Source organism: Mustela putorius, unplaced genomic scaffold (genome assembly GCF_011764305.1).
Source record: "Mustela putorius furo isolate JIRA1106 unplaced genomic scaffold, ASM1176430v1.1 tig00003846_pilon_pilon_pilon, whole genome shotgun sequence".
In the NCBI taxonomy this organism is placed as follows: Eukaryota; Metazoa; Chordata; class Mammalia; order Carnivora; family Mustelidae; genus Mustela; species Mustela putorius.
Window position 1 is genome coordinate 7,324,330 of NW_025421999.1, and position 26,936 is coordinate 7,351,265.

The 26,936-nt window shown below is 37.2% G+C and overlaps 1 protein-coding gene across 4 annotated transcripts in view; it reads right to left on the bottom strand.

Moving 5' to 3' along the window:
- WWP1 (WW domain containing E3 ubiquitin protein ligase 1) overlaps nucleotides 1-26,936 on the bottom strand; it is a 114,044-nt gene that overhangs the window by 39,639 nt on the left and 47,469 nt on the right. For 2 of the 4 annotated variants that reach the window (XM_045063146.1, XM_045063145.1), the window contains 4 exons: nucleotides 20,211-20,348; nucleotides 20,050-20,116; nucleotides 16,652-16,836; nucleotides 6,494-6,830 (listed from right to left, as the gene is read on the bottom strand). In XM_045063146.1, the coding sequence (XP_044919081.1) occupies nucleotides 6,494-6,830; nucleotides 16,652-16,836; nucleotides 20,050-20,116; nucleotides 20,211-20,348 (727 nt within the window). Of the gene's footprint in view, nucleotides 1-6,493; nucleotides 6,831-15,137; nucleotides 15,358-16,651; nucleotides 16,837-20,049; nucleotides 20,117-20,210; nucleotides 20,349-26,936 lie in introns of those variants that run through there. The other 2 variants (XM_045063147.1, XM_045063148.1) reach the window with 2 other exon arrangements.

A 26,936-nucleotide genomic window follows, 5' to 3' on the forward strand; every position in this document is an offset into this window, starting at 1 on the left:
CTGTCTCCAGACCACAGTGGGGGAAAGGAGAGGCAAACCAGAAAACACTCTTAATTACAGAGAACAAACTGAGGGTTACTGGAGGGGAGGTGGGGCAGAATAGGTTAAGTGGCTGATGGGTATTAAGGTGGGGACTGTTGTGATGAGTGCTGGGTGTTACATGTAAGTGATGAATTACTAAATTTTGTACCTGAAACTAATACTACACTGTATGTTAACTAACTGGAATTTAAATAAAAACTTGGAGAAAAATAAAAAGGCAAGTAAAAAACTCTGTGCAGAGTATTTTCTTAAAATTATACAAGTATATACATAACAGTTATATACTGTTATATACATAACAGTAATTTACATAGCTACTCACTACTACTGACATAGCTACTCACTAAGCTCTTCACCTATCTCTCCTCATAGAACCTGTCACTATATGACATTATGTAATAGGTTGCATATGCAAGGCCCCAGGCTGATCAGCCTGCTGTTACACATACTTCACAGCATCAGAGGCTTGGCCTCTCTTGGCCCTCTAAACACCCTCTGACACAGAAGAGCTCTTAAATACTTACTACTGGAATAATATATAGACACCATTCTCTGAGTGTTTTTTTTTATGACTTAAAATATTTAACTTGGTCCATGTCTTTGCTTGTGAGCAGGAATACATTATACTATTAGGGGTAAAAAATAAACATAACCAAGTGTTCCATTTATATAATGAGCTAGGAAGCTCTATTCTAGTTTTATCTCGGGCAAACTGCAAATATTTCCAATTTAACATTCAATAAATATTCAGTACTCACGTTGGAGCCCAAAGTTGGGCTCAATCTCACATCCCTGAGATCATGACCTGAGCTGAAATCAAGAGCCGGACACTTAACTGACTGAGCCACCCAGGCATCCCTAGCCAACTGTTTTTAATTTTTCCAAAATAGGGGTTCACTTCCAAATTTCAGTGTTTTTGCTCCTAACAGAATTTATCTTTCCCAAACTTTTTCTGTAAAGTGCCAGATAGGAAGTATTTTAGGCTATGCAGGTGAAAAGGCAAAATCAATAATATTATGTAGGTTCTTACATAGTAAGAGCAAAAACTCCTGTCATGCCCCACCTCATTTTTCCAACAGCTGGTCCAAGAAGAGATTAACTTGCTGAGCTGTCACTCCCAAAGTGAGATTCTACCTCTTGGGGCACAACAGTTGTCACAACGGAGTCCCTAATGTGTAGGTGGTAACCAAGGCCTTGGGCAGCAACGATGGAAGAAGGTACTGGTAGGGGAAGGGGTGGCGCAGAGCAAAGGATGATACTCTGGATTGGTCTGGGTGACTCACAGTGACAGCCTGCTAAAGCTATACCCATGGGTCCTAGAAAAGAGGTGGGCTGGAATTGACAAGAGATAAAAATATCCCAATAGTGGAAATTCATGAATACTTCCCAGTAGGTACAAGTTACTTGGCTGAATGAGACTTCACAATAAAATTCTTTAATTTTATGGATCTACATGCTCATTTATAACTGCCACACATCTCTTCAACCGTAATACTCACCTTTCTAGTATTTAGGTATAGTCTCTCTCTCACTAGAACATTATATATAAATTTTCAAAATCTACTACTGAACTAAGACCTTGCTTTGAAAAGAGTGAATGTGGAAGAATTTGGTGAAATGTATTATAATAAAAATTACCACATTTAGTTACTGAATGAATAACTATTGGTTTCAAACTTGGATAATGGAAGACCTGCTTTCTCATAAACTACAAAGACAGTTACCTCATTCTCTCCTCTACTGCTAACCACTGTGTCCACAGACTCCTCACATCAGAACCTGATTACCCTTTAAAGTCTCTCCAATTTAACAAATAAACAAACTTTAAAATCTCCCATTTTATAAAACAAAAACTAACCCTCAGTTCTCTATCTCCTCTTGCACGTTTCCACCAACCAAGCATTCCTTACTCTGTGTGTTCACTGGTGAGAAAGCTTTACATACTAGCTCTCTTTAAATGTTTTCTACACACTTCTAACCCCCGCATTCACCCCATCACAGAGCATTCTGAATACAGCTCTATTTCCCAGAAACTGCTTTATCAAAGGTCAACAATAAATCATCTCTTTGTTGTTAAATTCAATCTGTGCCTTTCAGTTCTTATCTTACTTGAAATTTTTAGTAGTTTTTGACCTTGTTAATCATTTCCTCAGAAGCATTTACAAGCCAAGCCAGGTTCTTTGCCCAGTTGCTCACTCACTCAAGATCATTTAATCAGGAACATATTTAACAAAATTTATTGAGTACCTGCTATGTGGCAGGCATGGTTTTAGGAACGAGAAGTAGAGAAATGGACAAAATAAAGCCCCTTCCATTCCAGTGGAGAGAAAATGGACAAGACACAACTATATGTCAGTGGTGATTAAAGTATCATAAAGAAAAATAATAAAAGTTATGCTGATTAGAATAACCCTACTCCAAAGTGTTCATGCTGATTTCACCTATATTAAGTTCTGTAACAGGGAAAACTGATCTTCCATCTATAGTGGAAAAAAAATCAGTGACTGTTGAAAAGGTACTTATAGAACTTTCTGGGATGATGGTAATATTCAGTATCTTGCTAAGGGTTTGGGTTAACCAATGTATGTGTTCGTCAGAACCTATGAAAATGATATAATTAAGACTCATGCATTTCCTTCTATGTAAACTCTACCTAAAAAAACTTTAAAAATACTGAACTCTAGGGATGCCTGGATGGCTCAGTTGGTAAAGAGGCTGCCTTTGGCTCAGGTCATGATCCCATGGTCCTGGGATTGAGTCCCACATTGGGCTCCTTGCTCAGCAGGGAGCCTACTTCTCCCTCTGCCACTCTGTCTGCCATCTGTCTGCCTGTGTGCTTGCTCTCTTCTCTCTCTCTCTCTCTCTGACAAATAAATAAATAAAATCTTTAAAAATACTGAACTCTAGAGTTAATGATATACAAGCTGAAGTACTGAGGGGCAAAATGTACTGCTGTCTGCACATCACTGAACTGCATCCAGGGGTACAGGCCTGTGATTCATCAATCTTACACAATTCACAGCACTCATCATAGCACATACCCTCCCCAATGTCCATCACTCAGCCACCCCATCCTCTCCACCTCCCTCCCCTCCAGCAACCCTCATCTATCTCCTGAGATTAAGACTCTCTTGCGGTTTTGTCTTCTTTCACTTTTCCCTCCCTTCCCCTATGATCCTCTGTCTTGTTTCTCAAATTCCTCCTATCAGTGAGGTCATATGAAAACTGTTTTTCTCTGACCGACATATTTCGCTTAGGATAACAGCCTCCTGTTCCATCCACACTGTTGCAGGTGGCCAAGATTTCATGGATTTTTGATGGCTGCATAATATCCCACCGTAAAAAAATACATCTTCTTTATTATTCATCTGCTGATGGACATCTAGGCTCTTAAAAGTTAGATGGACAGAGATGCAGACGCAGGATATCAAGCAAACAGTAAAAGGTCAATTACAGAATCTACTGGTAGACATAGGGGTGTTCACTGTTAAATTCTTTAAATTTTTCTACAGGTTTACAAATTTTCCTAGCGAAAAGCTGGGGAAAAATTAGGCAGGGTAAGGGGATGGGTGCAGAGGGGCCTGATTTAACCAGGGGGAACCAGAAAAGGCCCCTGGAGTAAGGTAACATTTGAGCAAAGACCTGAATAAGTCATGCAGGTATCAGAGGAGTAACCTTCCACACAGAAGTCTGAGCAAATGCAAAGGTCTTTGGGTGAGATAATGCTTTGCCTAAAACTCAAGTGTCATCTCCAGACTGAAATACTCTTCTTTCAGAACACTCGTGATTCCACTGGTAATTAGCTATACAGCTGAGTAAGTTAAAAGAAAGGAAACACAGGGAACTAGGAAAGATTTCTGAGGAAAGAGAGATGATGATGTAAATCTGAAAACTGCTAACTTGGACAATTACACAAAGACCTGCCTAAGCCAGAAGAATCAACTTTGGTTCCACGCCTCTAGTCTACTACCTCCTCACAACTAATCACCTTACAAAACCAGCATCCACCTAGCTATTTTAAGTTTTCACCTGGATCAAAAGTTTCTACACTTTTCTTTTTTTAAAAGCAACTTTTTTTTTTTTTAAAGATTTTATTTATTTATTTGAGAGGGAAAGAGCACGTGAGCAAGGGTGAGGAGCAGAGGGAGAAGGACAAGCAGACTCTACACTTAGCATGGAGTCTGATGCAAACCCAGGACCCTGAGATCATGGCCTGAGCTGAAACCAAGAGTCAGATTCTTAATCAACTGAGCCACCCAGGCACCCTGGCTTCTAAACTTTTTTGATGACAGTTCACAGAATAAGAAATATGTATTACATAAATATCTCTGTGTATACTAGACTGCTATTTATTTGTTATTTATACACACAAAACCACACCAGAAAAATAAACTTTCTGGAAACAATGTTTACTCATATTACAACTAACACTTCAGTATTTCCTATTCTGGTCTACACTGACTTGCTTCAATTATGTGTTCAAATGCTGGCCATAATCTGCTAATGGGGTACAGCCTACAACTTGAAAATCACTTATCTAGGTTACCACAAAAGTCTAACACAAACATCACATATGGTGGCCTACAGGCCATGTTGAAGCATTTATTTGGACTCCAGAGAATTAAGTTTCTGAGCTTATTATCATTTTAAATCGTAATGCCTGCTTCTCTCATTTATAAACCAGCCTGGCTGCTATCCTAACTTGTCTCCTTGACTCCTAAAAATCTGTACCACTGCTAGAAGGAAATGGCCTAACTAAAACGCAAAAAGGACAATGCCATGACCCTGCTTAAAATGCATTATAATGTTCATTCATGGTTTTCAGGAAAATACTCCCACACTCTTAGAAAAGTATATGAAATTCTTCATAGGACTGCTTACTCTTTAGTACTGCATATGTCAACTTCCTCGAATGCTGAACTCAAGCTGTAACAAAATACTATTTCCTGAATTCTACTTACACATTTTTATGGATGCCTGAGATCTGAACAGGAGTTGGCTCTACTGAGAATGAAGCCTTTTACCACCAGCACTTACATTATTACTTTGCTAACTCCTAACCCTCTTTTAGACATCCACTTAACATCACCTCTTTCAGAAAGTATTCTTTGGTCTCAATAGTGTAGGCTACTCCCTTCAAAGATCTCTCTGTGTATGTTCCCACCCACAGCCTGCTCAACTTAGGTCTAGCCCAGCTTCAACTGTACAGTATAGCTGCTGCTTACTTATCTTTACCCTCCTATCAGACCATGAGGTTCTTAACAGCTTCTTAAATGTACCTGTCACAGTGGCAGAAACATGGAACTAGGATAAATGATTAAAATGCCAAAGACTGAAAACAAAAACAAGGAGAGATTTTTGAGAGAGGTTTGAAATGCTGGCAGGAAAAGGGGGGATTTCCAGAAGCAGTTGAAAATGAACTCTGAAAAAGGTCTGGCTCAGACATACAGATGTGACAGTTACATTGATGGGAAAGCATGACCGCCAACAGAGGAAGACAAACATGCAGACAGAACAACAAAGGCTAAAAGACCACTACTAGGCAGTAGGCAAAATAAGATGCGGCAGCAAAGAACACTGAGAAAAACAGTTCAGAAAATAAGACAGGGCCATGAACACAATGACTATGATGAGAAACGGAGGACAGTAAGATTAAGACTTCTAGCAGTACAGTTTCCACAGCTCCAAGATGAACCATGCTGACTGCTGAGAGCTGTGAGGGAAAGCACTGCATCCATACGTCTATCATGGCACTGTCCACCTGTACTGCATCTACGGTTGTAAGTCTGAGCCACGAGAAATAAACTTTTTGAAGTCAGAGACAAGGAATGATTAAGTCATATTAGTATCATCAAAGCCAAGTAAAGAGTAAAAAAAACTTGTTCAGTAAATCTAGGAGAGATTACCAAATGGAATACACACATAGAATAATTCTTTAAAGGAAATTTGGGGAAGCTAGATATTTTCAATGGGAAAATTTAAAGGGAACTAAGAATTATTAAGCAGCAATGAAAACCTGAGTTTGTAACAGAGGTAATCAGCAGAGTTAGGTGACTTTTCCCAGCACTCAGTGCTAACTGAAAAAAAGGATGGCTATATTGGGCCCTGGGGAGCAGACCATAAGGGAAGCTAGAGAACTGAGGTAATTATGTAGTATTATGGTCATTCTTCCCTGGAAGTAAAAATAAACCAAGAATCAAATCAAGTGTTGTCTTGCCCATTAACATTAGGTTTTATCTTTCCCCTTCATACTGCACATACTTCATTAGTAATTGTTCTCAGTTTTAAAAAGTACTTAGTTTGTGGCAAGTAAATTATATCAATTAAATTCCAACTTTGATTTCAAATTACTAAACAGTGGAAAAATTTTATATACATGTTCAACAGTCATATTATTAAAAAGCTGCTATTCAAATGTAAGTCAAACTTCTAAAACATGTATTTAACATACCCTGATGGCAACGTTTCTGTGTTGGTACTTCCAGACTGCTGCCGTACAGGTTCCCCACACCCATCTGGCTGTCTTAATTTGGCTGCCTCAAAAGCAGAATTATTTCCAGAATTAGAGGCAGCAAGGTCTAAAGTACTTCTCGTTTCAGATCCAAATGCTGCACTGTTAGAAAGAATACATTCATTGTTTTCTGAGGAAGTCAGTATTTCTTGAACTGGAGGATCTTCAACAGTAGTATTAGTGCAATTTGAAGACAAGGCATTTTCTTCAGATACTATTGCAGTACCCGTGGTGGAAGCATTATCGGTTGGTGCAGATGAGGATGATTCTCCATTAACTGAAAAGGGAAAAATCAGTAAGATAAACTATCAAAGAATGACAAAGGAAACAACTCACCACTTGTACTTATTTGGTACCTAATTTACTCTGAGTAATGTATCAGGTACTGATGAAAATAAAATAAGATTGTATTTTTTCTTGCTCACATTTTAAATTTTTTTTTTAAGATTTTATTTATTTATTTGTCAGGGATAGAGGGAGAGGGAGCGAGCGAGCACAGGCAGAGGCAGAGGGAGAAGCAGGCTCCCTGTCGAGCAAGGAGCCCGATGTGGGACTCGATCCCAGGACACTGGGATCATGACCTGAGCCAAAGGCAGCGCTTAACCAACTGAGCCACCCAGGCGTCCCCTTGCTCACATTTTAGAGATGAACATATAAATAATAAAAATTTAAGAATAAAGTTGACCCTGGAACAACACAGGTTTGAACTATGTGGGTCCACGTACATGCAGATTTTTTCCAATTAATATAGTACAACTCTTCATGATTTTAACGTTTTCTCTACCTTACTGTACTGTTAGAATACAGTATATAAGATATATACAAAATAAGTGTCAATTGACTGTTTATATTACCGGTGAGGCTTGACAGTCAACAACAGACTCTTAGTAGTTAAATCTGTTGGGGGGACTCCAAAGTTACACAAAGACTTTCAGTTGGCAGGGGTTAAGGGGTGGGGTGACTGGGTGATGTTGGTGCTCCAAATCCCTTGTTGCTCAAGGGTCAACTGTGTGTATACATACACTAATAGCTTTAACTTAAGGAAAAGAGAAACCAACATGAGGATAACATGTTCTTCCTGCAAATCATCAATTTTCGAAGTCTGCATGGTTTATATAAAAACTTTAAATGATCCCTTTCAATCTCCCTTTTCATATGCAAATGGAGTGAATATCAAACAGGTAGCTGATATCAAAAATGCCAATGGGGGAAACACACAGCAGCATTAATTTAGTACTACAGGGGACTGCCAGAAAGATCCAGGAATTCATTCTACACTTTCTGAAGAAATGACTCAGTACTGGGATCCACTAATACAATTTTCTTAATATTCTTTTTAAATGTGATTGATGAATTTCAATTATGTATCACTACTAAAGTGAGCCAAATTAAAACTATAAAGAGAATAGATTATTGGCCAAAATGAAAGAAAATTCCACATAAAATTCTAATTGAAATGGGGGAGGAAGACCTAATTAAGAGTACTGGACTCATCAGGTAGATTTTTAAAGAAAGAAAAAGATTTAAACACTGGAAAGGAAATGTATATTAAAGGAATCAAACTATAATTACAAGATAAACAAGAGAATGAATTAAGTTCTGTCCAAATATGGGGGAGAGAATGGCTTCGGAAGAAAAAAAAAAAACAACAAATAAAATACTTACAGTTAATCTGTATCAAACACTGTTAGATAACACAGAGAAATGAAAAGAGAATGTGCAGAGAGAGACTAAGTTCTGGTATCCTGTATATGATGCTCACTTAAGAGAATTATTTCATTTAATACTCTTCAACAGTACAGAAATCTCCAAAACTGGAAAAGCTTAGCAGTAGTCTCTTCAAAGCAAAATAACACTAAATGGAAAAGAGGAATAACTGAGAAAAGATAATCCAGCCCAAGAAGAGAGTCATAAACCTTTATGCATACTAAAACACAACACACAATACACAAACTGTTAGCAACAAAGGAAGAAAATGAAATATTAAATAGCACCATTCAGTTGTTCATGGCAGAAACTTCTCTCCTACAATAATAATTCAACAGTAAGTGCTCTCAGCTCTTCTATTTGGACCACCACCTCCTGGTCCATCATTTTCTGCTTTTAATACCGGCAACAGCCTCTTAATTTTAGTCTGCCTGCTTTTTCTCTTGCCCAACAACTCATTCTCCAAATGACAGCCCAAAGAAATCATTTCCAAAACATGTAACTGATCTTTTCACTCCCCTACTTAAACACACCAGTGAATTCCTACTACTACCAGAATTCCGAACTCTTTAACCACAGCCTATACAGACTACATTACTCTGCTCCACAGCTATCCTTGATTTCTCACAATGGCCTTCCTTCTGTTCCTTGAACAGAACGAACCCCTTCCCATTCTGAAGATGTGCACTTGCAGTTCCCATGGTCTCTGAAATATCTCATGACTGGCTTCTCCTCATCATTTAGAGTTAATGCTCAACTACATCTTCAGAAAGCACTTGAGGCAGTGCTTGAGTACCTTATTTAATGCTGTTCCTAACCTGTTTAGTTTCTCTTGTTCTGAAATCATTTTATGTATTTGTTTTTATTTCTTTTCATTAAACTCAGAGGGTGAAAACTTTATCAGACTTGTTTACTCCTGTATCCCCCAACTGTTACAAAAGGCCTGGCATATGAAAACAATAAATATTTGTTGAGTCAATAAATTAATGACAATTCATAAAGGAAGAAATGAACTGAACATATCTCCCTCAAAACTATGCAGATTAAAGAGTGTTAGTAGAAATGTTAAGTTCATGAAGATTTAATAACACGATATATCTGACTTAAATTATAGTTAAAAAGTTTCTTACATACATATTCTATCCAAACACTAAAAATTTTTAGAAAAACTGACATGTCGAAGACCAAAAGAAAATCCCTAATTACACAATAAGGAGGACACATCCTAACTACCAATACACTAGAAACAAGTAGGATGCCTGGGTGGCTCAGTGGGTCAGGCGTCTGCTCAGCGGGAAGCCTATTTCTCCCTCTGCCTGACATTCTCCCTGCTTATGCACGTTCTCTCTCTGATAAATTAAAACAAACTAGAAATAAACAATATAAATACAACATATTAAAACGTTTACCTAAACTCTGACATAAGTTGCTAAACACTTTTTAAGGGTTATCTTATTTGGTCTTCAAAGAACAATGCTGAGACAGATACCAGCTTTATTCCCATTTTACTAGTTGAGAAAACTGATACTTTTACGTCCATAAAAATTATAGTTCTCCCCCAATCTAGAATCAATTTCCTTAAACAATAAACTACTGAGTTAAAGAGGAAATAATAATGAAGTTATAAACTTTAGGGAAATTAAGGGCAATGAAAACACTTGTATCAAATGCTAGTGGACAAAGCCAAAGAAATATCCAAAGATACAAGAAAGAATGGCAATAAATGAGCTTAACAGTCAATTCCAAAGCCAGGCAGGAAAAGTGGTACAAGGAATTAAAAGAACAGTAAAACATATCAGAATTTCCAAATTTACCTGCTAAGAATCAGTTGAGACCTTGCTGAAACTATAGATCTCAGTTTCCATTCTAGACTTACAGGATTTCTGGGGGAAGCCTCTAAGGAAGGGTCTGAGAATCTGTTATTTTATTTTATTTTTTTTGAAGATTTTACTTATGTATTTGACAGAGAGAGATCACAAGTAGGCAGAGAGAGAGAGAGGGGGAAACAGGCTCCCCACTAAGCAGAGAGCCTGATGCCGGGCTCCATCCCAGGACCCTGAGCTCTCGACCCAAGCTGAAGGCAGAGGCTTTTACCCACTGAGCCACGCAGGTGACCCTGAGAATCTCTATTTTTAACAAATGCTTCAGATGATTCTTACCAGTAAATTTGGAGAAACCATTAAGTATACCTGAGTTTTATAAAGAAAACCACAGTATGAATAACATTAGGAATGCCACAAACCACTTTATATCACTAAGTCTCAAATACATAAACTACAGGGCACCTGGCTGGCTCAGTTGGTAGAGCATGCGCCTCTTGACGCCTGAGCCCCACTTTGAGTGCAAACATTGCTTTAAAAAGAAAAAAAAAAAATCTTAAAAAAAAAAAAACCTAAGCTTTGAAATACATTAACTGAATCAAAAGAAAGAAAAATTGAAAAGACTCCTCATAGGGCACCTGGCGGCTCAGTTGGTGGGGCAAGTTGACTCAATCTCAGAGTTTGAGCTTGAGCCACAGAGTGGGTGCAGTGATTACTTAAAAATAAAATCCTTAAAAAGAAAAGAAAAAAGAAAAAGACTCATCACAATAGAAATGAAAAAGTGATGTAAGATCTAATATCATTCCACCGAAGAGCACAAGACTCAGAATTTTGAACAGATCACTCCCATGTTACTTAAAATAGTGCATTGGGGGGCACCTGGGTGGCTCAGTGAGTTAAAGCCTCTGCCTTTGGCTCAGGTCATGATCACAGAGTCCTTGGATCAAGCCCCACATGGGGCTCTCTGCTCAGCAGGGACTCTGCTTCCCCCTCTCTCTCTGCCTACCTCTCTGCCTACTTGCGACCTCTCTCCTGTCAAATAAATAAAATCTTTTTAAAATAAATAAATAAATAAATAAGATAGTACATTAGGGAAGAAAAAGAAAAATTCAGTTTCTTAATTTATTATGGGGGAGTAATACAGCTCTAAGGCTGAGGAATAAGAGGAATCAAGAGAATTAGTAATTTTGGTTATCCATCAGAAACCCACAGTAAGCATCATATATTATGACATTAGGAGAATTTAAGACATTAGGAAAATTTCCATTAAGGTCAGAAACAAACCAAAATCAGAAACAAGGAGGATCATAATCACCACTCCAATACTGCTGGGAAAAATATTGGAAATAAAATGATGAAACTCATTCACAGAGGTTAAGTTTATTTAGAACACTACAAAAATCAACTGAAAAACTCTTAGTACCATTTGGCCGAAATATTTTAACACAATAACCCTATGCAAGTTCAACATTAAAATTACACTCAAGACCTATCTAAACAAACCAGAAAACATTACTAAGAGACATTTTAAAACACAGAATGGATGGAGAGAGACATAATCTTCTTTGGATGGGAAGATTCAGCACTGTTAAAAAAAAAATACTAATAACAATTAACTCCTTAAAATGCAAATACTGGTAAGGAAGGAGAGCAAGAGGAATTCTCAATCATTGCTAGTGGGAAAACAAAAAGGTAGAGCCACTTTGGAAGACAGTTTTGCAGTTTCTTACAAAAATAACCATACTCTTATTATATAATCCAGCAGACACAGTCCTCAGTGCAGTTAAAGTAAAAAATTTATGTCCACACAATAACCTGCACATCAATATTTGTATCAGCTCTCTATATAATTGCCCAAACCTAGAAGCAACCAAGAGGATAAGCAAATAAGAGTATATCCACAAAACAGAGGATTATTCAGCAGTCCCAGAAATGAGGTATCAAGCAATGAAAAGATATCAAGGAGGCTGAAGTGCGTATTGCTAAGCGAACGAAGAATCCTAACTATGTGACATTCTGAAAAAAGCTGAACTATAGAGACATTAAAAAGATGAGTGGTTCCTAGGAGTGTAGGGAATTAAACAGGTGGCACTCAGGGGATTTGGGGAATGGTAAAACGCTTCTGTATGATACTGTACTGTTGGGTACATGACAGCCATTTCTTTGCTTTGCTTTATTTATTTTTAAAGTAGGCTCCACGCCCCAGGGTGGAGCCCAACACAGGGCATGAACTCACTACCCTGATATCAAGACTTGATGTGAAATCAAGAGTTGAGCATTTAACCCACTGATCTACCCAAGGGCCCCAACAACATGCATTTCTTAAATGTCACAAAACCCACATAACACAAAGTGTGAGCCTTGATGTAAACTATGGGCTATAGTTCATAATAATGTATTTATACTGGTTCATTAATTATAACATATATACCACAGTAATGCAAAATGTTAATAGGGACAATTCTGAGTGGGCATATCTTTTTTTTTTTTTAATTTATTTGACAGATAGAGATCACAAGTAGGGAGAGGCAGGCAGAGAGAGAGGGGGAAGCTGGCTCCCTGCCGAGCAGAGAGCCCGATGTGGGGCTCGATCCCAGGACCCTGAGATCACGACCTGAGCAGAAGGCAGAGGCTTTAACCCACTGAGCCACCCAGGCACCCCGAGTGGGCATATCTTTGATTGGAGAAATTACTTTTGATATGTATCTGTGGTTCTCAACTGCAGACAAATTTGTCCGCCACTCCAAAGACATTTTAGCCATGTCACAGCTAGGGGAAGGAGAGGATATTACTAGTGTCTAGAGGGTACAGATCAGGAATGTGTAATACATTAAGACAGCCACCCACAACACAGAATTATCTGGCCCAAGATGTCTTAAGCCCAATAGGGCTTAAGTTGAGCAACTGTGATGTGTATATAAACAGCCAGCAAGCAGAGCCCTGCAAAATAAACATCTGTCTACGCTAGCTGCGAAATAAATACCTGTCAACAAATGATGAAAGGATGAGTGAAAGGACAAACTACCAGAAAGGCAAAAAGGAAAGGGAAGGCAGAGAGAGAAACAGAGGGAGGGAAGTCAAGATCATAGACTCTTTGCTCGTGAAAGAATGTGGAAAATTTTATGTAAGCTAGTATTTAAAAATGTGTGACAGGTAGAATAGAAGTTCATGCAAAGCATTTCCTTCTCTACAGATATAAGACCATACCAACTGACTTGGGTGGTTTTGTTTATTTTTTTTTTAAGTTTTTGTACATTTTTTAAAAAAGATTTTATTTATTTGTTTATTTAGTGAGACAGAGAGAGAGTGAGTACTGGGGGGCGGGGGCAGAGGGAGAGGGACACCCAAGCAGACCACAGGCTAAGTGCAGACAAGGGCTTGATTCTAGGACCTTTGAGACCACCACCAGAGGAGAAGTCAAGAGTCGAATGTTCAACCAACTGACTGAGTCACCCAGGTGCCACCCACTAACTTGGTTTCTTAATGAATGCATCCCAATCCTTACTTTCAGCTGTTATGACATTTTGTTTACAAGACTTATCACCCTACTTTCCTGTTTAATCCTTGAGAAGCTTCCCTTGTCTTTTATGATAGGCCCCTCTCAAAGCACCATGCATCTGTCCTTACTACAACTGTTCGAGTGAAGCAGAAAAAGGCAGAAATGCTGGAATCCTTGAGTTCATTTTTAGTCCCTTTTAAAGGTGTGACAAAGAACTGCTTCTATATATGAACCTTAAGCTTCTTTAAAGTCAATTCATGCAAATGTTCGAGGGGGCCTTTAGTGGTGGTGTGGTTCTTTATCGTGACTGCAGTGGCAGCTCCATGAAGCCAGACATGATAAACTGCACAAAACTAAAGGCACACACAATGCAAATATAACTGGTGAAATGCAGATTTTGTCAATGCCAATTTCCTGATTTTAATAGTGTATTATAGTTATATACTGTATGTTAACATTGGGGGAGGCTGGTGAAAGAAACATGGGACCTGCCTGTACATTTTTGGGAAACTTTCTATAATTATCCCAAAAGCTATAAACAAAAGTTTAACAAACATGAAATCAGTTAGTTCTGCCTAAAACTTACCATACTGAGCACACTGATCTATTTTATTAATAAGAGAATAATTATGTATTAGAATAAGTCATTTTGTACTAGAAGTTTTGGGACAGTGGGAAGTTGCGAAGAAAACTATTTTTATTAAGTACCTACCACCATTCAAAGACTATGGTAGATATTTTAGAATATCTCATTTGGCATTCGAAAAAAATCCTACCAGGTAGTTAAGTATTACCTTCTTTTTATAAATGGAAGAGCTAAATTTTGATATGAAATTTGTCCAAGATCACACAGTTAACACATTAAATGATAGACCTGGGATTTGAACAAAGTCCTATTAGAGAATCTAATCTCTTCAATCATGACTGTTTCCTTTCCTAGCTTAAAATAACTAATATTTACAGCAATAAAACTTACAAATGGACCCTGTTAATCAAAACCCAAATGCACAGGAGGGAGGAAAAAAAATCCCCCCCAAAAGTCCTCTTGTATAATACCATCTCCGGTAAAATGAAATTATTTGTCTTAAAATTCCTTAGCACAGGCCCACAATCCCTTATCTGAAAACCCTGGGGCTGAGTATATTCCAGAATCTGTAAGTCTTCAGAATTTAGAAAATTAATATGGCACATTTGTTCTATATTACATTACTATGTGAGCAGATTTTGGGAACTATACATTGTCATCACACTGTAATATTTCTGTGGCAAAATAGAGAGATACACCACGCATGATAAACTATGAATACCTTTAAAACATTTCTAGTCATTTTGCCATCAAAGGAGTTTACCAAAACATTCTTTTGGTTTTAAAGATTTTAGGACTTCGAACTGTAACTAAGGGATTAAAACATGTAACATGTTATACACAGAACATGCACACTCCTACTCCATACCCACACTCCAACATGAAAACTGATTTTAAAGTTCTTGATTAAAAGAGGAATACAATTTTTGCACTTATGTCTTAAAGACTACTACCCCATTCCTTGAGAAGTACCTGAATTCATCCTCCTAAGAGATGACTGATCACACAAAACACACTGGCAGAATGGTTGCTACCAACAGAGAAGGTTCCGGAAGTCTTTGTAAACTGGCCAATAGAATGACAGATGGGATTGTTTTGTCAGATGCCACCAACAATTATCAGAGGAGGTGAAAACACAATCACGAAGTTGGATAAGGGAATATAAGTTGAAGCCTATCACAGTATGAAAGATGAAAAGTACAACTTTGCGACACTATAAAAATCACACACATCAAAGTGGAGCAGAGGGCAGAGAGCTTAGAGAGCTCTTCTACTCCCTACTGTTACCTCTCTATTCCTCAATTCCTCCTGGGAGAAAGGGAAAGACTTTAGTATCTATTTCAATTATTATGGTGAGCATTAAATCAGTAAATAGACATATAGTGTTTAGAACATATATAGCACAAATATTAGAGATCATGATTGTCCAGGGTTTCCATGCATTTAATGTGAATGTTGTGGCAATTACTTACAATGGAGCCTTCAACTCTAGTTCCTTTGTGTTTTAACTTCACCTTGAAATTTCAGGCAAGGATAAATAAGAGAAGAATGGGCCTACAATTACCTGACAAGCCATGGAATGAAAATACACACACACACACACACACACACACACACACATGAATGATCCTTATTTATACCTCTGGGGAAATATAAATATCCCCAGCTTCTAATATTATAGCAATGGGTGGGGGGGGGGCCTCGGTAAGTATTCCCTCCTTTTGCATTAGCATCTGAATATACCCAAACACTAAACTATGCAACTAACCAGTGGTCAATAGATATTTTCACCAATCTACTCAAATAGCTAAATATTTTAGGAAGAAAAGCTAACTTACCAAATTCCACAGAGTTTAAATGGAGGATGATGACAAGAATGAAACACAGTGGTCATACAAGCCTTTCTGAAATGAGCATTCATCATTCTTATATATTTCATGAATCAGGAGTGAACTTAGTAAGTAACTGGCCCTTTATCTAATTACTTCCAGAAATATCTGTGGTATAAGCCCAAGAATCTAATTATAAGTGCATGCTTAGTGAAATGTACTACTACTTCTAAACTGAATATGTATTTGGAATACCCTCCTAAATAATCTGGAAAAATTGAAATTATTCAAAAATATTTCAGGTACTGTGATCTTTAAATTCCTAGCATAGACTTAAAGATTAAGAAAGAATATGCAGTAGGAAGTGTAGGCACAGGTTCATAAAGTTTAATTTAGTTTTCATTTAAGAAACACATCATATGAGCGTCTGCGTGGCTCAGCCCCTGGATGTCTGCCTTTGGCTCGGGTCATGGTCCCAGAGTCCTGGGATTGAGCCCCATATCAGGCTCCCTGATCAGTGGGAAGCCTGCTTCTCTCTCTCCCACTCCCCCTGCTTGTGTTCTCTCTCTCACTGTCTCTCTCTGTCAAATAAATAAAATCTTAAAAAAAAAACAAACCCAAAAACAGAAACAATGAGTCATAAATCACCATGCTTACCAGTGTCATTGGCAGGCTCAGATGTGAGTGGTTTTGGAGCTGGTGTGGCTTTGGGTCTGGCAGCAACCTGAGACGGAGATGAAGGTGTGCTGTCTCCATTAACTACATATGAACAGCATGAGTTTTGAACTAGACTGCTTGTGGGTGCATGATTATCTGTCCCATTAGTACCTTCAACAGCCAACCTTTAAAAAAAAAATAAAAAAGATGCTTTCTTTAACAAGTAGAATTAAATAACTTTCCATCAGAATTGTCATTAAGATTTACCAAATTCTTAATATTCAAACAAAGTGAAAGGTAACAAGAGTAATGAACAAATGATATAGCATGCTTTTATTACATTAAAGTTTACATTACTTTCAGTTCCAAGTGTATCCACACTGGCAGGTAACTGTACACTCAGATACACAAATACACTAAATCAAAATGAATTCAGTCCCTCACAGTAATGACCAAGTCATACATTTTAAATATTTAAGTCTAAGATTAATCTTTTTTTTAGAATGCTCTAAAAGTATTTTCAAAAAGCTTATGGAACTTTAAAAAATCAATTCCAACCTACTGTAATTTTATAGAATCCTGGAAAATAAACTGAAAGGTCTTCAAATATTGATTAAAAATTACAATGTACTGGCACTAAAATAATGAGCACATGAGAATCAGAAAAGCTAAATATTATATTGCAGAGTTAGAAGAATCTATAGTATATATGAACTGCAAATAAGTAAATAAATCTCCAATTACAAAATCAAACATTTTAAATCTTATTGGCAGTGGACAGAGAGTTGGGCGATATCACGTAAGTTAACCATTTCTCCAAATACACAGGCTACCCTATATGCACCCCTCCACAAAGCAGCCTTAATGTTTTTTTAAAAGACATAAATCAGGAACACCTGGGTGGCTCAGTAGGTTGAATGTCTGCCTTCAGCTCAGGTCATGGTTCTGAGGTCCTAGGATCAAGCCGCCCCGCACTGGGCTCCCTGCTCTGTGGGGAGCCTGCTTTTACCTTTTTCTCTGCCTGCACTTGTGCTCTATCAAATAAATAAAATCTTTAAATAAATAAATAAATCAGATCAGATCAGATCATGTCCGTAAGCCCTGCCCATCTTCCTCAAATCTATTTCTCTCCAAAGTTCCCTCTTGCTCACCTTGCAACAGATATACTATGTATCAATTTTAATGACTATGAAAACATGCTGTAAAGTTTTCAAATGTTTATGAAAAATTATTATACATAGGCAGTAATATTATAATGATTACAGGATTATAAAAAAAGGTTAAATATTATATTCTAGAGCTGGAAGAATTTGTAGAGCATAAATTAACTAAAAATAAACCCAAGGTCTTTGTACTTGCTATGCCCTCTACCTAGAATAATGCTCTTCTGTCAGAACTCTGCATGGATAGTACATTTTTGGCTTTTTAATTGTAATTCAAATGACATTTCTTTAGAGATGATTCCCCCGACATTTCTTTTTAAAATAGGCTCCCTTCCATTCCTGTCACCTTGTCCTATTTCAAGGACTTCACAGTTCTTATCACTATTTCCAATTAGTTAATTTATTTCTTCACTAGTTTACTATCTACTTTCTCCCACCAGAATGCAATTTCACAGGAATAGGGCCAGTACAAACATGTGAAAAGTATCTGATGAAAAATTAACAAATGAATAAATGCCACTCTCCCTTCCTTTGTCACTTATATATCTGGAAAGGGAGGTCTTCAGGAAGTTCGGACAGGTGAAGTCTGAAGGAAGCTCCCAAGTGATTCCTATGATTTACACAGCCCTCCCCCGCCACTCAGCAAGAATCAGTGATCCAGGAGTCTAAAAGAACGCATGTGAAGTTCTCCTGGTGCTGTAGATCTAATCTTTCCTTCAAAATGCCTTACCATATGCAGTAAACAACATTAGGTTTCAGACCGGTGACGATTCAAGCTCCTTTACCCATCTAAAATTGTATTTCAAAAATTATAAAAACAGATGTGATTATAGATACATAAAAACAAAAAAAATATTTTAATCTACCTAATTTTTCCACCCTTTTACTTCTTAATTTTCTCATATGCTAAGTAAATATATTTATTTAAGCCAAGTATATTTTCAGAAGATACATTCATCTATTCAAGTACTCTTAAGAAATTTAGGAATAATGATGTTACTAATTCTGTGTATTAATAGAAGCAACACTTTGTCATAAACAGTATTTTTTTTTTTGAAGATTTTATTTATTTTAGAGAGAGAGAGAGAACACAAGCCAGGGGAGAAGGAGAAGCAGGCTCCCCACTGAGGAGGGAGCCCAATGTGCGGCTAGATCCCAGGATCCTGGGATCATGACCTGAGTCAAAGGCAGATGCTTAACTGACTGAGCCACCCAGGTGCCCTATTTATTTATTTTTTTTAAAGATTTTATTTATTTGTCAGAAAGAGAGAGCACAAGCAGAGTGAACAGCAGGCTGAGGGAAAAGCAGGCTCCCTGTTGAGCAAGGAGCCTGATGAGGGACTTGATCCCAGGACCCTTGGGCTCATGTCCTGAGCTGAAGGGAGACACTTAACCAACTGAGCCACCCAGGCATCTCCAGAAAGTTTTTTATTTACTGTCATCAAATGTGAATACAAGGGAGTTTCTGAGATGGCAGGGTGAGTTCTGAGGAAAGACTATAATCTGTGGAGCATGTATCTTATAGTGATCTGCAGGAAGCTGCCAACTGAGACAGCAAAAAGATATCCATTTTCCACATCAAAAAGATATCCATTTTCCACATCAAAAAGATATCCATTTTCCACATTATCTGAGTCTATCTATTTACTGATAAAAATATGCCTAAATACAGATTTTAAGAAGCCATTACCAATAAAAAAAGAATGAAGGACTGATACATACTATAACATGGATGAACCTTATGCTAATTAAGAACAGCCAGTAAGAGAAGGCAAAATATTGTATGAGTCTATTCTTAAGAAATGGCCAGAATAGTCAAAGCCACTTGGGACAGAAAATAGATTAGTGGTGCCAGGAGATGGGAGGAGAGAGGAACGAGGAGAGACAGCACATGAGTACAGTCTCCTTTTGAGGGTGATGAGAATTTCTGAAATTAGATAGTGGTGATGTACCAAAATCTACTGAAGTATATATTTTAAAAGGGTAAACCTTTTGGTGTATGTATTATTATCTCAATGAAGTTCTTATTTCTTTAAAAACTACTTAAAACAAAAAAAAAAACTACTTTAGAAACTACAGTCATTTCTTTAAAAATTTTACAAGAATTCAAACAAAAAGTTTAGATAGAATTTTTAAATTCTATGGCAAACTTTAAACTAAAGTTAAAATGTAAAGCTTTATAATATGGAAAATGTTACATTACCTTGCCACAAATACTAAAATAAAATATTCTACCTGGAGGTTGGTCTTGTTGAAGGGTCTCCATTTTCATGTAAGGCATCACCATTTTGCTGTATTTCTACTGAACAACAAGAAAGCAAGCAAGCAGGTTTTTATATACGTCTTGCTGGGGTTTTTTCCTCTTCAAATTTTAAGAACACATAAAATTATCTTACTGGTTGGAGATGAGCTGCAATTTGTTAGATTTTCTTGCTCAATCACCAGTCCATCGAGCACAACTGTTAATTCACCAGTTTGCACTATGCCATTCTTGTTTTCCAAAGAAAGTTTTAATTGTTCTTTCACGCTTTCCACTAGGGAAAAAAAAAATCTTAAGTTAAAAGCTTTTGCCACATACAAAATGATATGTTAGAAATCAAAACTACACATCAAGAATTAGTCTAGTTCAGTACTTGATGGCTACATGTGGGAAGAATTATTCCACTTTTAACTGTAGACCCTTCTATATGGTATCAGGCTCACTTCCCTTTCACACCAAGTTGAAAAACTCCTTGTCCCTCACCCATGCTCTCAATGTCATCTTTAATTGCTCCTCTGCACTGTATAAAGCACAGAGAACATATAAATATATGCAGATAATGTACACAACAATTATCTAAACTTACTCTTCAGTCCATAAGACTTGTGGTTAAGGCAAAATTTCTGCATGGAAGTCGGGCAGTCTGGTTACTGATTCTAGCCCTGAAGCTTTGAGTGAGTAGTCAAACTATAAAAAAGCCTCAGTTCCAGTCATTATAAAATGGAGATAATAAAGGCATCAAACTAAAAAGGACTGTCGAAAGGCCTAAGTGCAAAACCACACAAAGTTCTTCGTACCACACCTGATACATGTTAAGCACCCAATAAATTATAAAATACTATGACAATAGTTTATTATTTTTTTTCATAGAAGACCAAATATTTCCTTCCTGTTTTAGGATTCCTAGCTCTTACTTAAACTCAAGGTCATTTTCCTCTGACTTCTATTCCACAGAAATGTAAGTTTTTACTGATCCCTTTACAATTACTTCAGTCTGATATGTATTTTTTTTTTTTTCAGTCTGATATTTACTGGCTCTGTCTGCAGCTTCTTGAACCATGGAACATAGTTCTTCTTAGATTATGCCCTTAACTTTGTTCTTTCCTATATTGAACAAATTTGAGTCTCCCCACAATGATCAAAATATCCAGCATAAACATACTAATTATCCAAATACAGAAAAGAAAAAAAAAATCTGGAGCCACTATAATCACTGGACAGAAATTCTTTGCAAAAAATTTAAGAACCATATAATAAAAGAAGACCTTTTAGATTACCTACCTCAAACTTTATACATCATAAACCTCATTTCTACTGCACATCACAAAAATATTAATAAAGGCGATTAGAGACTAGACAAAATACAAAAGTGTGGGGAAAAAAAAACTACAAAAGCATGAATTTCATCTTTACCTAGACTCTAATAATCTATATCTGAAGAAAACTACACTGACCACCATTCTATTTCATTTTTGTCATCACTTTTATTTAAAGTATCTGGAATATAGAGATTTAGTTCTTGTTCCTAAAATATTTAGCTTGAGTAGATTCTTAAAGAATACTCTTTCCAAAATCCCTTTAGCATACATCTTGGTGGTAAATTCTCTCTTATCTTAATCTGAATCTCATCTTTAAAAGATTTGTTGAGCACACTATTTTATACTGATGATAATCTCTCACTTTTTGAGGATATTTTTACCACTATCATCTTCTTTTACTGCTAATTCTGTAATTCTAATTTATAAATCCATCCAAATCACCTCTTTCTCTAAAGCTGTTTTTTGTCTTTAGGGTCATGCATTTCACTTGCTGAAATCATGACTTTATCATTTTGCTTTGGATATAATGGACTGAAGAATTTATTTTTCACTGGTATTCAAATATAGTCATTAACTCGTAAAATACCTCCTCTACTCCATCCTCTATTGCAGGGCTTAGCAAACTGGCTGCAGGCCAAATCTGACCACCTACCTATGTTTTTGAATAGTTTTATTTGAACACAGTCACGTTCATGCATTTACATATCTTCTACGCCTGCTTTCCCACTACAATGGAAGAGCTGAGTATGTACAAAGAGACTGTATTACCTGCAAGGCTTAAATATTTACTATCTTAGCCATTTAAAGAAAGTATTTGCCAACCCCTGCTTACAATGGCTTCTTCTTAAAATTTATAATCTTTGGTGGTGGGTTCATTCTCTGATATTAGACTAAGAGTAGTATTTGGGCTTTAGTACTGTCAGGGTCTGTTTCTAATTCTGTCAGTGGTTTGAGGGCACCCCCGAGGGTCTAGACTACAGGAGTCCAAGCTCAGCTCCCTTATCTGATTAGCCAAAAGCTCAGTATCCTGAAAACTGCTATCAGCATTTCCAGTCTATAAGATTTTCCTTGCCTTTATTTATTATTATTATTATTATTATTTTATTTTATTTATTTTTGGGGGGGGAAGAAGAGGGCCTTGAAGAACGCTTTGTCTCTGTAAAAATCGTTAATGCCACAAAAATTTGTTCTATCCGGGACATATTTGCTCTGCTCCGCAGGAGGCTGTTTACAAAACCAAGACTTTCACAATTCTAACGACTGGATATATTCACAATTCTGGAATACTGGGATATAACATTTCTGAGTCCTAAAATTCAGAGGAGTATCACATAAATAATTCCCATCTACACATGCATGTATGTATGTTGGCAGGGGGAATAAGAGTATTATTCTAACATATAAACAAACCAATTCAGACATACTCATCTATTCAATATATAAATGCCCAATGTGTACCAGATACTATAATGAAAAAGCAGGATAAACACTGACCAGCCTAAAGTAAACCTCCGTACCATTACTCCACTTAATTCTTTTAATAGATTTATCACCAGAATTTTGGGGGAGGAGGTGGAGAGGACCTGACCTTCCCAACTAAACTGAAGTCTCTGAAAGAGCAGAAATTGTGTCTATCTAATTTAGTGATGTATCCTCAGTACCTGACAGAGGTAGGTGCTTAATAAATGGTTTGTTTGTTTGTTTTTTTAAGATTTATTTATTTGACAGAAGGAGATCACAAGTAGGCAGACAAGCAGGCAGAGAGAGAGGAGGAAGCAGGCTCCCTGCTGAGCAGAGAGGCCCAGGCAGGGCTGGATCCCAAGACTCTGGGATCATGACCTGAGCCAAAGGCAGAGGCTTTAACCCACTGAGCCACGCAGGCGCCCAAAGTTCTAAAAAATTATTAAGAAAGGACTGTCCTCAGGAAACTTACAATTTTACAACTTTTAATCTATAATCTGATTTTTCCTCTTCGACATTCTTTCTTAGTTTTAGTAGGGCAAAGAACAATCTAAGCCTCTGAGAAGCTAGGTATACAATTAGATGATTTATTCTTCTATCACCAATTTGTAAAACAAACAAACAAACAAACAAACTTACACATTCTTTCCCCAAGGAAAATAAAGTATCTCCAAAAATTTGTTTTTTAAGGTGTTTCACATATTTAGATTTAACTCAGTCATATTCTGAAGCCATTTTAAAAAACTACTACTATCTATTACTAAGTAAAAAATTACCCTTAAGTTTAGTCACTAAAAGTAACAACAATCATTTATTACGGTTCAGTTTCTGAAAGCTAGAATTTTGAGAGGGGATAGAAAATCTGCTTAAATGATGGCTCATACACATAGCTAACAAGCTGAGTGCTGAGAGCTGAGAAGAGGACTCAGCTCCTCTCCATTTAGGTGTTTCTATAGAGCTTCTTGGATCTTCACAATGGTAATTTCTAGGTATATAATCCAAGAGACCAAGGCAAATACTGGAATGTCTTTTATGACCAAGCATAGGAGGTCCTTTACCATTACTTGTTTTTTTTTTTTTTTTTAGATTTTATTTATTAATTTGACAGACGGAATCTCAAGTAGGCAGAGAGGCAGGCAGAGAGAGAGGGGAGGAAGCAGGCTCCCCACCGAGCAGAGAGCCGGATGTGGGGCTCGATCCCAGGACCCTGGGATCATGACCCAAGCCAAAGGCAGCGGCTTAACCCACTGAGCCACCCAGGAGCCCTGGTCCTATACCAGGCAACGAGACAGCTATGCATAGCTGGAAGCTTCAAACTGCTCACTCCCTCTGACCTAGTCATTTCAAAAAAAGAACTCGCAACTTAGCAAACTAAACAAATTAGTATTACCTAAGTAAGACGAAAGCAAATTTTTAAATAAAATTAAATTTGACTTATGCTCTGTCCTCTGTCATAAATGACACATTTCTCTGCTTCGTCTCCCTACCATTCAATGTAAAGGGATAATTTTCAAATTATCTGATTACTGTAAATCACTTGGGACATAATTCAATTAAAAGTGAACTTAATGGATTTCAAAATGCTTTCCTCAACAAAGCTAAGTTCTTGGTTCTACTAAGACCATAAACAAACAAACAAAAACCTAACACAGTGTAGTCCCCAGGATTTGAGTGGCAGCTATCTGACTTCTCCCTCAGGTGTTTAAAGTGGCTCCATCAGACTCAAAATTGAAATACAAGACCAAGTTCTATACACACTCTGATATGGATATTAGTTATGCTGCTCTTACATTTTTCACCCACGAATGGTGACAAAGATTCTCTCCTTAAGCAAACTCCAATCAGACTCCTCGGAGTCATCTTCTTGAGTGGGCCTCAACCTTGGCCTATTAAAAACTGCAAATGCTCAGCACAAATGATCTCATCCATCACTTCTCCCCACATTAAAAAACCTGAACACACACTAACAGAGCTGTAACAACGCAAGGATGATTATAGCCCCACTTATATTGCCTACCTGAGAAAATTCAGGGCTGTTAAAAAAAAATTTCATGTTTGTTCCAGTCTACACCTGTGAGAGGACTCGGACACCCTGACCTTAGAGCATTTACTAAAAAGGGCTTACAATGGTGAATTCTTCCACTCTCCCTTTGTGATCTACAGCTTACCCATTGAACAACGCAGGGTTCAGGGGCACTGACTCCTGGTGCAGTTGAAAATCCCCCTTTAACTTTTGACTCCCCCCAAATTTAATTATTAACAGCCTACAGATAACCAGATGCCTTACTGATAACAGAAACAGTCAGTGAACATATATTTAAAATGCTATATATGTATTATATACTGTATTCTTATAATAAATTAAGCCAGAGAAAAGAAAAATATAACCAAGAAAACCATAAAGAAGAGAAAATGTATTTATGGTACTGTAATGTAAAAAATCCAAAAATATAAGGGAACCTGTACCATCCAAACCTGTGTTGTTCAAGGGGCAACTGTAATGTTATCCTCTGTAACTTGGGAGTGTCTTTGTCCATGATGTGAAAGCCACTCCTCGGGACTGTAATCATCAGGAAGGCTAGGGCTTAGGACTCACTGTCTATGTGGGAGAAGAGAATTCCAACCAGCAGAAAAAAAACTGGCCTATCACATTTATACCAATAAACCCTTCATCATTTTTTACTTCTCTGACTCTACTTAGCTTCCACCCTTACCCTGCCACTTCCTCATTGTCCCTTTGAAATGCCCAGTTACCATTACTGCTATACAAATACAAATTTAGTTCAGTTCAAGCTGGACCGTCTTCCTTATTGCAACAGTGTATTACTGATTAAAATCTGTCCTTATCATTTTAACTAGTATCATGCTTTACCTTTAATAATGGAGGGATTCTTCTTTCACAGTTTAAGAAATAGTGGGATTAAGAGAAAGAAATGTATCTCAGATATCAGTATCCACGGCTGATGACATACCACATACCTCTGCATAGCCAATTAGATAACTTCTATAATTTAGAATGGCATCCACATGATCTAAAAACATAACTAAAGGTTGGAGTGCAAATGAGGGCTTAAACCTACATAACTTCTCAGACAATGTATCAGAGGACTGCATAAGCAAAAACTCTGGTCATTATCCAACCAGGTTATGACAAGAAAAAAAAAATGAAGGTTCAGGCTTGCCTGGATTTAAATGTGAAGAAATGAAAGAACTTCCCTAGTAAGTTTCTACTGGGTATTTTTGGGGAAAATATAAGATGATTTTAGGTTGGTTTAGTTGTGGGTTTTAAGACTTTAACAACTTAAAACAACCATGAAGGCCAAAGAAGTATCTTCAAAACTGGGAGATATATCTATTCAAATCAATTAAGCCTCTACTCTCACCTCAAATTTATCAGGAGAAGGGATAGAAAAACATGAATTTGTGAGAAGAAAATGTCAGGGCCTTAAGTACAGAAGAAATTAGGCCATAAATTTGAAGAGGGACAATGTCTAAGTGCCAAACCAAGAGGCTAAAACAAAGGCACCCAAGAATTTTGTCAATTATGAATGCATTTTTAAATTCTACAAGGCTACCTTGAACTACACTAACTTTCTTTTATTCTAATTAAAATTAAAAGCTAAGGTTCAGAAAACCAGTGTTCTAGTCAAAACTTCTGTTCTTGAGCAAGCCACTTACATTAAAAGTTACTTAATAAATGAGTCACTTGGATTAATGCCCAAAGGGTTCTTTTACCTTTAAAGCACTATGATTCACAAGCTTTAAATTTACTTACCTTCTGTTATAGGCTGAGCTATGTTCTGCTACCCTGCCCCCCAATTCATATTTTTAAGTCCTAACCCCTGGTACCTCAGGAGGTGACTCAATTTGGAAATAGCATCTTTGAAAAGGTAATTAAAATGAGGTGCCTCTTCCAATAATGACTGGTGTCCTTTTACAAGGAAGAAATTCTGATATAGACACATGCACGGAGGGAAGAAAATGTGAAGATATAAGAAGATGGCCATCTATAAACCAAAAGAGAGAAGTCCTCTGAAGATACCAACACTGCTGACATCTTTTTTTTTTTTTTTTAAGATTTT